Source organism: Rosa chinensis, chromosome 7 (genome assembly GCF_002994745.2).
Source record: "Rosa chinensis cultivar Old Blush chromosome 7, RchiOBHm-V2, whole genome shotgun sequence".
Lineage (NCBI taxonomy): Eukaryota > Viridiplantae > Streptophyta > Magnoliopsida > Rosales > Rosaceae > Rosa > Rosa chinensis.
Window position 1 is genome coordinate 46,119,896 of NC_037094.1, and position 11,273 is coordinate 46,131,168.

General features: G+C 45.5%; 1 protein-coding gene across 1 annotated transcript; it reads right to left on the reverse strand.

Annotated features, from left to right (window-relative positions):
- Window positions 1-232: 232 nt before the first annotated feature.
- LOC112178001 lies at window positions 233-3,841 on the reverse strand. The gene is made up of 6 exons (XM_024316225.1): window positions 3,620-3,841; window positions 2,716-2,803; window positions 2,406-2,673; window positions 2,036-2,267; window positions 1,398-1,912; window positions 233-989 (listed from the first exon to the last, which is right to left on the reverse strand). Exons 1-6 carry the CDS (start codon window positions 3,839-3,841, stop codon window positions 233-235), a joined length of 2,082 nt encoding a protein of 693 aa, XP_024171993.1.
- Window positions 3,842-11,273: the final 7,432 nt, after the last annotated feature.

Here is an 11,273-nt window from a genome sequence, read left to right on the forward strand (position 1 = left end):
CAAATTGTCAAGGATAAATACATATGTAACAGAAAAGAAAACAAAAGTCTTGAAATTGGATAAATTGCAAATTGAATATGGCCTCAACTAAGGCCTGAATATATATAGACCTCAACTAAGGCCTGAATATATAGAGTGTTTCCCCCCTTGTGTTCATAGGTGAAGCAAATACATGAGTCGAAGGCCACAAGAAAAGGCCTGAATATCGACAGCTGACGCGAGCCGAGGAAGACTATGGTTGCCCCCCTGTCTGGGAAGAAGGTTGACCAGGTGGATCTTCGAACTCCCAAACACTAGGGTAATATTTCTTCAGGAACCGCCCGTTGATGAGGTTGCGATGGATGTCGCCATCCAAGTCTTTGAGGTGAAAAGCCCCGCGTTCCATGATACGGTGAACAACAAAGGGTCCTTCCCATCGCTGAGTCCACTTACCGCGACCGGTCAATTTCTCGCCAAAGGGTAAAACAGCTTTCCAAACAAGGTCTCCCTCTTTGTAACTACGGCCATGCGTTCTCTTATCATAGGCGCGAGCGATCCGCTGTTTTTCCATCACTAGATTATCCAAAGCCGTCAAACGCTGCTCGCTCAAATCTTCATGTTCTTGCCACATCGCCTGGACATAATCTTCACCGATCAAGTGATGTTGCTCTTGTACGCGTAAGGAATGAACGTTGATCTCTAAGGGTAAAACCGTATCATGGCCAAACATTAGTGCATAAGGTGTCGTAGCGGTGGGATTCCTCTTGGAGGTGCAATAAGCCCAAAGTGTCTCATACAGAGTATCGTGCCACTGGCGAGGGTTTTCTACCAGCATCTTCTTTAACAGGGTAATAATAATCTTGTTACTAGCTTCCGCTTGACCGTTGGACTGAGCATAATATGGAGTGCTGTGGATGAACTGGATGCCGAAATCGTTGACAAGTTGCTCAACCAGACCGCCCATGAATGTTGCCCCCCGGTCTGAAATGAGCACCTCGGGGATACCAAACCTGCAGATAATATTATGAAAAATGAATTGGCGAATGGTGGCACCGGAAGCCTCCTTCAAAGGTTCAGTTTCGACCCACTTGGTGAAGAAGTCAGTGGCCACGATGATGAACTTATGTTGGAGAGAAGAGTGTGGGTGAATCATCCCAATCAAGTCCAACGCCCAACCTCGCGCAGGCCAAGGCTTAATAATAGGTTGCATGGGAATATTAGGGATATGCTGGACAGGACCATGTGCTTGACAGTCTTGGCACCCTTTAGCGAATGTAATACAATCCTTCAAAATGCTGGGCCAGTAATAACCATGTCTCCTAATGAGCCAGTGCATTTTAGGTCCTGCTTGATGAGCTCCGCATATTCCTTTGTGTGCTTCTCGCATTAATCGTTTTACTTTGCGACCATAAACACACCGGAAGTCTATGCCATCTTCCCCACGCCGTCGCAGCTCATCACCCCTGAGGAAGTAATTTAAGGCAAGAAAGCGAATCTTCCTCTCTGCTGTAGGATCTGGTCGTTTGAGGTAATCAATCAACGGAATGCGCCAATCGACGTCAATAGGTTCTAGGACTGCTACGACCGGATCATCCGAAGGGTCAGGCCACGCGAGCCATGAAGGCAGCGTACGACGCTCGACTTTCAGGATGCGCTCGCGAACCCCATACTTCAATGTAATACCTGTGGCCAGTTGAACGAGTTCATTGGCTGCGAAATTGCGCTCGCGAGGGATGTACTCCAAGTCGGCGTCATCAAATTGATCCAGAATCTCAATGGCGCGATTCAAATATGGTATAAGCAACCAGCTGACACATCTGTATTTTTCTTGAAGCTGATTTATCACGAGCTGAGAGTCGCCGCGGATCTGAACATCCCTCACTCCCAATTCCAGTAAGACTCCTAGCCCGATAATAAGGGCCTCATACTCTGCCTGGTTGTTCATACATTTAAACTTAAGTTGGAAAGAATAAGAAAAACGATCGCCCGCTGGATTTTCCAGAACAATCCCTGCCCCTGCTAAAGTTTCAGTTCTTGAGCCATCAAAAAACAATACCCAGGGCTGCAAGGAGACTGTGGCTTGATACCATACTGCGTACTCTGGAATGCGCGCCAAATCTGGTCGAGTTGTAGTTGCGGTCGCTATCTCTAACTCCTTCATTGCAGGTATATCCAACATAGGATGATGTGCCAGAAAGTCCGCGATGGCCTGTCCCTTTACAGCTTTTTGAGGGACATATTGCAGCGAAAATTCAGAAAGGGCCAGTACCCACTTGCCAATGCGGCCTCTCAGGATAAGTCGCGACAACATGTATTTGACCAGGTCGGTTTGAGCGATGATGCAGGTAGTGAAGGATAACATGTAGTGCCGCAACTTGCACGCTGAGAAGTACAATGTGAGACACAGCTTTTCCATAGGAGTATACCTTGTCTCACAATTCGTCAATGTCCGGCTGAGGTAGAAAATGGCGTGCTCGACGCCTCCCTCATCATCCTGGGCGAGTAAACTGCCAATGGAAGCCTTAGCTGCCGAAATATATAGCTTCAAAGGAAATCCAGCCCTCGGGGGAACAAGCACTGGCCCGCTCGCCAGGTAGGTCTTGATTCTGTCGAAAGCCCCTTGATGTTTAGGCTCCCATACAAACTCGTTCTGCCCCTGCAGCTTCAGCAATGGTGAGAAAGGCTGGATTTTACCTGCAGAGTTAGAGATGAAACGTCTCAGAAAGTTGATCTTACCCAGCAAACGCTGCAATTCCTTCTTCGTTCGAGGGGGAGATGCGTTGATGACTGCGCTCTCCTTGTCTTCAGGGACCTCAATTCCTCGCTGATGGACAATGAATCCTAGAAAATCTCCTGCTTGAACCCCAAAAACACATTTAGCGGGATTCATCTTGAGCTTGTGTCGTCGCATTCGCTCGAATACTTTTCTGAGATCCGCGATATGGTCTCCTTTCTTCTGAGATTTCACAACTACATCATCGATGTAAACCTCTAAAATCTTCCCCAGGATATCATGGAAGATTAGGTTCATGGCTCTCTGATACGTTGCTCCAGTATTCTTCAGTCCAAATGGTATGACCACATATTCAAAAACGCCCGCGAATCTGGGACACCGGAATGCGGTTTTATGTCTGTCTTCTTCAGCGACCGGAATTTGGTGATATCCTGCCGTACCGTCCATGAAGGACAACAATTCATGTCCTGCTACGGCGTCTACTAACATGTCCGCGACCGGCATGGGGTAGACATCTTTAGGTGTAGCGAGGTTAAGGTCTCTGTAATCTACGCAGACCCTCATCTTGCCATTCTTCTTGCGCACAGGCACTATATTAGATAGCCACTGATTATATTTGGCTACCCAAATAATGCCTGATTTATGCATCTTTTCGACTTCCTCCTTGACGAGGACTTGGGTTTCTGAATTCATTCTTCGCTGCTCTTGTTTCACAGGCCTCTTGTCAGGGAGTGTTGGTAGTTGATGGCAAACCAAGTCCAGTGACAGGCCGGGCATGTCTTCATACTTCTCCGCGAAGCAGTCTTTGAACTCTAGCAATAAGTCAATGAGCTTCTGTTTCTCGCTAGGCTCTAAGTAAGCACTAATAGCCACTTCCATAGGCTCGTCTGCTGTTCCCAGATTAACCTTCTCGGTAGGATCTCTGACTTTAGGAGGCGTATCGTCCAGCGCCGCCGGAACAAGCTGAATATCTGTTTCATCTTCTCGCTCTTGATCAAAAAGCTCCTCATTGACGACCTCTAAGGTCGAGACTCGATCGTATGCCTCTTTTTCCACTAAGTATGATGACAATCTTTCATATAGCGAGTGGAAGGCCTCTATTCCTTCCTCCGGGAGGTCGTAATCCATTAATCATTTAGGGTTTTGGGCACAGCGTGGCCAGGCCTCTCTAAGCCTTTTTTTGCGAGCGTAAGCCCCCACTGTGCCAATTCAGAGGCCGTCACCCCTATGGGGCAGCCTTTGTCATCAATGCCACTGACCTGTAATGGAGTAATAGGCTCCAAATAGTACTTGGCATCTACATAATTCGCGGAGACTGGGAATGGACGAGGATCCGCTTTGATCACCTCGACTTTATCTGTCTCCCTGTTCCACATAATTAACTCCTGATGGAGAGTTGACGGTACGCAGTAACTTCTGTGGATCCAGTCTCTACCCAGAATAGTACTGTAGGCCGCGTAGCAATCTGTTACAAAGAAAGCCTAAACTCCCTCTGCTGGGCCAACCTTAATACGTAAGAAAAGTAATCCTATGGTCTTTGTTACGGTCCCCACGAAATTCTTGAGCTTGAGGGCTGTAGACTGGATTTTGTCCCTCTTGATCTTGAGCAAGTGCATGGTCCTGGTGGTGACGACATCAACGGCGGCTTCGGAATCAATCATGATCTTACTAACTTTGGCACCGCCAACCTCTGCTGTGATATATAGAGGTCTCATGTGTTGGACCATAGCTGGCGTTGGCTTGGTGAAGCTCATGAAGGGCCCTTTGTTCTGAGCATCCTCCGTCTCATAAAGGACGGCTTCTTCCGCAGGTGTCGTGGCTGCCGATGTGATCTGCAAAGGCTGCGCATTCCCTTCCTCAGCTTCTACACAGTCCTGAGCAGCGACCGGTAATGCATACCTCGCGGGGAGCACGTAAACCATGTTGCAAGAGGCGTCAGTCATATCTGTCTCCTCCATGTCATCTTCCAGGTTAAGCCTGGGTTCCTCGACAGAAGTATCTGCGTTGAATTGCTTAGCCAAACGATCCACCAACGATTCTTCCGTAAGGCCTTTTACCTCGCATTGCTCACGTTCCTCTACCACGGGAGCCTTCTTAGGGGTTTCCAGTTTCGGTTCCCTTGCCATGCACATATCTGGGGGAGCGACTACTACACTCTGGACCTTTTTTGGTCTCCACTGTAAGGTGTCGGCAGTCTTGTCCTTGCCTCTAGTCTCTCAAAGACCGAAGATTTAGCTTCCGGTTCGTCGCGAAATAACCTGCGTCTGACATGTGGTCGCCGAGTCGGCGAGCTCTCCTTTCGAGCTATCGGAGGTATTCTCTCCTCAGTAACCTTGCAAAAAACACTGGGCTTAGATGCCCCTGTTAGCGAACTCGCTTGTTTTCTAAGGCTGCGGGGAGCCATTAACGGTTTAGCAGCTAATGCCTCCATCTCTTTTTGATACTGCTCAGGTGATTTGACCAGTTGTGAACGCTTGATCAGGCCCTAGTCCAGAGCCTCTAGCGCACGCTTGGCTTCCCCAAACCTAAGTTGCAGTTTCCTCTTCTTGGAAGTGCTTATTTCCACTGCCTTCCCCTTTTCCCTGGTGTACCATTACCTTCCTTGATGGTGGCGGCTAGCGCAGGTGGTATGTAGGGTCTGGTCAGCACGTCTTTGTGCTTGTCCGTAGCCTTCTCTTCTTGTTTCTGATAACCGCGGCTGCCCTCAGTTTCTTGAACAAATTGGAGTTCTGGGATGGCGGTAACTCCATCTTTTGTTTTTCTCTTGGGCTAGAAGGTTGATAGTTCCGCGATGACGAAGGCCACTTGATGGGCGGTAGAGAGCCAAAGCGAAATGTTTGCTCGACCTCATCATGCGACACTTGAATGCCGCACTCTTCTTTGCATCACGAGCATAGAACCACGGGCGAGGCTTGACCCATTAGTTTAGCTTTCTCCTTTGCATGTGTCTCATCCGCGGCAGACTTTCCATCTCTCTCCTCTGTCCTCAAATCCAAGGTCGGTTTCCTCTGTCTCTGCTTGGTCCAGTTTACATCGACCATATTGATCCCAGTGTCAGGAAAGGGGTCCAGGTCCACTAGCGATGCCGCCGTTACTGGAGCCTCCACCTGCAAACTGCCATTATTAAGCCATACCTGAATCTGGTCTTTGAGCTTCACACAGTTCGCGGTGTTGTGATTCCACAAGTTGTGAAATTTGCAGTACTTCTTCCCTTTTAGCTGTTCTGGTCGAGGAAAAGGTCCAAAATCAGTCTTCACCATCTTCGCGGCGATCATTTCGTCTAGAATCTCATGTGCCTTATTGGCATCATATGTGTATGTCGCGAATTCAGGTTTGGTGAAGGCCATCGATTTGAGCTTGACAGGTTCCTTAGAAATTTTCAGTTGCTTCAAGGCTGGATTCTTCTTTCCTGTTAATTCGTAAGCAGCGATATCATTCTCCTCTTGCTCGTCGTCATCCTGAACCACTTCTTCACTGTGATGATGGTAGTAAGGGTCATAAGTAGCCGGCTGGTAGCTCAAGGCCGCTACGGTACGATGTTTTCCTGGTACATATGTCCCTCTGGATGCATTCTTCCTTGCGTCAGTTTCTCTGAGGAGATGTTCGAAACTGCCAACCTCTGTGATGAGTTCTCCCATTGACTGGATCATGCTGCCATGTTGCTTCTTTCGTTGACGCGGTTCCAAACCCTTGACCGCCAGCTTGACTAATTCTTTCTCAGGCAGGATGACGTTCAGCTTGGCTTTCTGAACCTGAAAGCGCTGAAGATAGGCCACAGCAGACTTTGTAGGCTGCTGGGCCATCTGAGTGAGAGAAGCCAAGTCCACCTCCAGCTCAATAGCTCCGAAGGTTTCCTGAAAAAGCATTTCCATCGCGGGCCAATCCGCCACTGTTCTTGGTCGAAGCTTGGAAACCATCTGAAGGCAGCTCCTGAAAGAGAAGTACCAAAGATTCTGCATTTGAGGATATCATCATTCTGGTATTGGCCGCATTGTACCCTAAACCTGGCCAGATAGGTTGCCGCATCCTCGGTGTCTTCCCCTGAAAAAGTAGAAAATATGATATTTTTATAGCCCCTAGGAAAAGGTGCGAGCATGATTTGCGGTGGGAAGGGTCCCTCATAGACCCCATCCGGCTGGGCCCTAGGGTTAGCCAACTTGATCATCTCCTCTACCTCATCAAGTCTTACATATTCTGGACCCAGAGGAGGAGGTGATGTCGCCACAGTCTGGCGAGTAGCCTACAAAGGTATTGCTTGGTTTACAGTCGCCGGCTCCTCTCCTACATGTACAACGCGGGTTGTAGCTTGTTGCTGAAGAGTCACTACTGGCATAGGCATCTCCTTTGACAAGGCTGTTATCTTAATTGGGTTGTCGGTATGGTCAATCCCGTAATAACTTCCTGGCAGTTCCTGGTATACATTCTCTGCCCCGTCGCTTTCGTACTGAACGAATATGGCAGAGTTGGATGTAGTTCCCACAACTTTCGAGGCCTGATGCTTCTATATGGTGGTTTGTTCGCATGACGAGGTGGTCTTTTCCTTGTTGCCGTCGATAACTAGAGCTTGCTCTTTATTTTTCAGTGGTGTAGCAGCAACGGTGGCGGAGGGAGTAGCGGTACTGCTCCTAGCCTTCTCTAGCTGATTCGGCGGCACGTACTTGCCCGAACCATATGGCTGGCCAAGGGAACCAAGGATAGCGTTAGGATCCCCTAAAGCCTTGTTCAACACTTCTCTCGCTTGGTTCAATTCTGCTCTTTGCATGGCCACCTCGGTTGAGAGGTTAGCGCCATCCTTGCGAAGACCTGCCATATCTGACGCGGTCAGCTTGGTTTGGTTCGTGATGGCCTCCATGATTTTTCTCTGGCACTGATTCTGCTCGCTAGAGATACCTGCGGCATGGGCCCTTACTGCATTCTCTGATTGTGCGATATGTTGTTTAGTATCCTCTGCATGTCGGGTAATGCGCTGGTCTAGTTCACGTATGAGCTGATCTGTCTTCGCGGTCTCCCTTTTGAAATCAGCGGCTATCTTCTTGCAATGATTTTCAATATTCTCCATGATGATCGCGAACCTTACCTCGGAGGTCGCTCCCTCTGGAATAGGCTTCGCAACGAAAGCCTCTCTTTCTCTACTTTCCACTGTACTGGGGACAGTGGTGGAGATAACAGGCTCACTGGTCTGATTGGTAATGACATTCTGACCCTCAGTAGCGGTCGGGTGATTCTCTTCCCGTTCAGTTGACATGTTGGGTGATTGGGAATGACGAGAAAATCTTTGAGTCACTTGTTCTTCAGAAAGACCACGACAGTCCGCACGAGAATGCGGTCTGTAACTAGAGGTCTTATGCTTTGAGCAGTTAGCGTAAACCTTTTGGTAAGGGTTTTCGCTAGACTTCACAATGGTTACGTTCACGAAAAGACACTATTGCAGGTCCCACTGGGCGTGCCAAAATGTTTGACTCCAAAATCAGTTAGCGTGCAAACTGTCTCTTTTGAGCTTGTGCGCAGGCGTGCCAGCACCGTGGGATGCAGTCGTCGGGGGAGTCCCTTGACCTGACTTCTTCTTCAAGCGTTGTGGACGAGGAGAGCACCAACCTCGCCACAAGATTCTTCTCTAGCCTTCCGAGAAATGACTTTTTGCCTTACGGATAAGGGCTTTGGGTGTGATCTCTTCAAGTTACCGAATCGATACTCAACATTGCAGGCTGAGCAGAGCAATCACTGGGAAGTTCGAAGAAAGCACGGGTTTTGCTAAAGCGTGACTTTAGCTTCGCTGGGTTGCGAGGGCGTTACCCTTGCTTCGGTGGCAGTAGCACTGGCAGTCGGCTCTTGGAGAGACTAGGACTGGAAGTATGGTTGCCGGGTTTCAACAAGGTTGAAGGTTTGCTCCGGGGAGGCTTTGTAATCTCTGGGATTGATTGATTCGAGAGAGGTCCTTTGTTTGCCTCTTAACCCTGTATTTATACACCTAGGGTTTCGACTGTTCCTTGCTTTTGAAGGATTATTAATTGAAGTTTCTTATTCAATTTCTGCTACTTGATTCCAATAAGGTTTCGTTTTCCTTATGGATCACGGAATGGGCGAAGCTATACCCCAAACCCAATTAGGCTTATTTTTGGGCCGCAAGTATCGGCCCATTGGGTCAAATCCACCAAAGGATTTTGCCAAAAATACTTTTGGGCTCAAACACCTTCCTCAAAATTAAAATACTTCCTCACACAACATCATGACTAGTGGAGTTTCACTCTCTCGTTGGTGTTGACCACGATTGACCCGCATTGACAATTTTGTCATTTTCTCATAAACTTTATTTCACTCAATTTCGCACCAATTTATCCCGGTTTCTGCAATTCCGCTTATTTCCTACACAATAAATAAAATTAAATTAATTACATTATAATTGGCTCAAGGATTAGCTTATTTATAGTGTTTTAGATACAATTACATGCATAAAAATGCGTGTAATCAACGGTTATTGAATTTATATATGCATGTATTGTCTTTGATTGTTCTTTAATTTTTTTTTTTTTTTTTTTTTTTGAGTATCTTGATTGCATTTGTAAATGCCAGCTTTGCTTGGCCAACGAGGACCTTGATCACTGTTGTATAGAAGTGAGGCTTGAAGGTATTTTGGAGTAATGAGGCCTTGATTTATTGTGACTTCTTCAAATATTATTTGAACTTTCCTATCAGAATTTTCTCTTCTTTTTTTTTTTTTTGGATGAGATTGTCATGCCTTGATCTGAATACGGATGTGCATTTGCTGATAGCTGCTTCACTTTGTCAATGAAGGAGATAGAAAACGTCATGTAACAACCTCGATCACAGCAATAACTATAGTAACCATGAGCAAGGTCTTAATCACTCAGCCCCCAAGTGTTTTTGCATAAGATTTGAGATGATATTTTGAAATAGGGAGGCTTAGGAATGAGATGAGTTCAAATTGGTTTAGATTCTTCAACAATGAGGAAGATAGTTGTAGCACTCAATTGGTTGTTGGAAAAAGCATGCTGTGATATGGGCAATAAAGTCTTGAAATTTGATAGTTGTTGCTTGGCATGTTGCTTGGCTTCATTGATTATTATATACATGATTATTCCATTATAACTCTATAGCATGATTGAATATTCTTTGCATACCCTTGTGATTCTTATGAAGTTTGATCCAGTCTTTGGCATGGGGTCTTAACTAACTTGGCTTGGCTTCATTTTGAAGAAATACCTTCAATTTCACATCTTGATCACTTTTTTTCTATAGCGGCTAAGTTGTTGATTGAATGACCATGACACACTTCTTTTGGTTTTCTTTTATATCAGCATCAATAATTGAAAACTGGAAAACAAAACTTTATTCCTGACAGTAAATTCCAGCAGCTCAGGCCCCAGGTAAACATGTATAGTGCAGATGCTAACTTTCTTCGATTCGTATTAATCCCCCCAAAAGAAGCTTGCTTGCTTTGTCATTATCAAGTCATTCGACTTGGCAACTACAAGAGAAAATGAAAAATGTGATGAATAGAATTCCTCACAAAAAGTCTAAATTCCTCGCTTAAAGTGATGAGCGAGGAAATCAAATCATCGCAAACTTTCCTCGCCTAAACCCCCTCACGGATTACTATATGCGAGGACTTTTCGTTTCCTCACAAATGAACAATTGCGAGGAATGTATATTCCTCACAAATTAAGAATTGCGAGAAACGCATATTCCTCACAAATTGAGAATTGCGAGGAACACACATTCCTCTCATATTAATATTTGTGAGGCTCTTGTATCCTCATAGTTAAGAATATGTTATTCATTTCACAATTCTAATATATGCTGTTATTTTACTTGCTGGAAGCCTTGAAGATAAACAACAAATAAAAGGCATAACTAAAGAATTATCAATAACACTTTGGACTTATTAAATAAAGAATAATTATTACATATAGTTCCTCAACTGCAAGAACAAAAGATCTTGGAAGATGTTTAGTTCCTTAATTACATATACAAAAGATACTCTCTAAGTAGAGGTCCATGAAAATCAAGGCATCAATTTAAATCCTCCATACCAAGGCACCTGGGAAGTCATCCATGCCTTCAACATTATCAATCCTGGTGCAAAGCATGCCATTGTTTTTGCCAGTAAAATACACCCCTGTAATTTGTTAAATATCATCCACTAAAAAGATTTTAATTTTGCTCGACTATTATTGGAAGCTTGTCATTCAAACTCACTTGTATGACTGAAGATGAGTATCCAATGATATGCCTCTTCAACGAGCTTTGCCCTGAAATCTTTCATCCTCTTCTTCATTTTCTCCTACAGCAAAATGAAAAGAGATGACTACATAGCCGACAAACAAATCCTGAAAATTTATATCATAAGTTCAGTAATAATCTGACATTGATCAACCCACAACAAAAGTTATACCACCACCAAAAACCTATCAAAAAGTAGTACTTTATGGATGATATTAGCTTGAACAATAAATCCTAATATCCTATTCAGCATAAATGAAAGCAGCACAATCAAAGACCATAACTAGGGAAAAGCAGGATAACAAAACTAGATGACCTA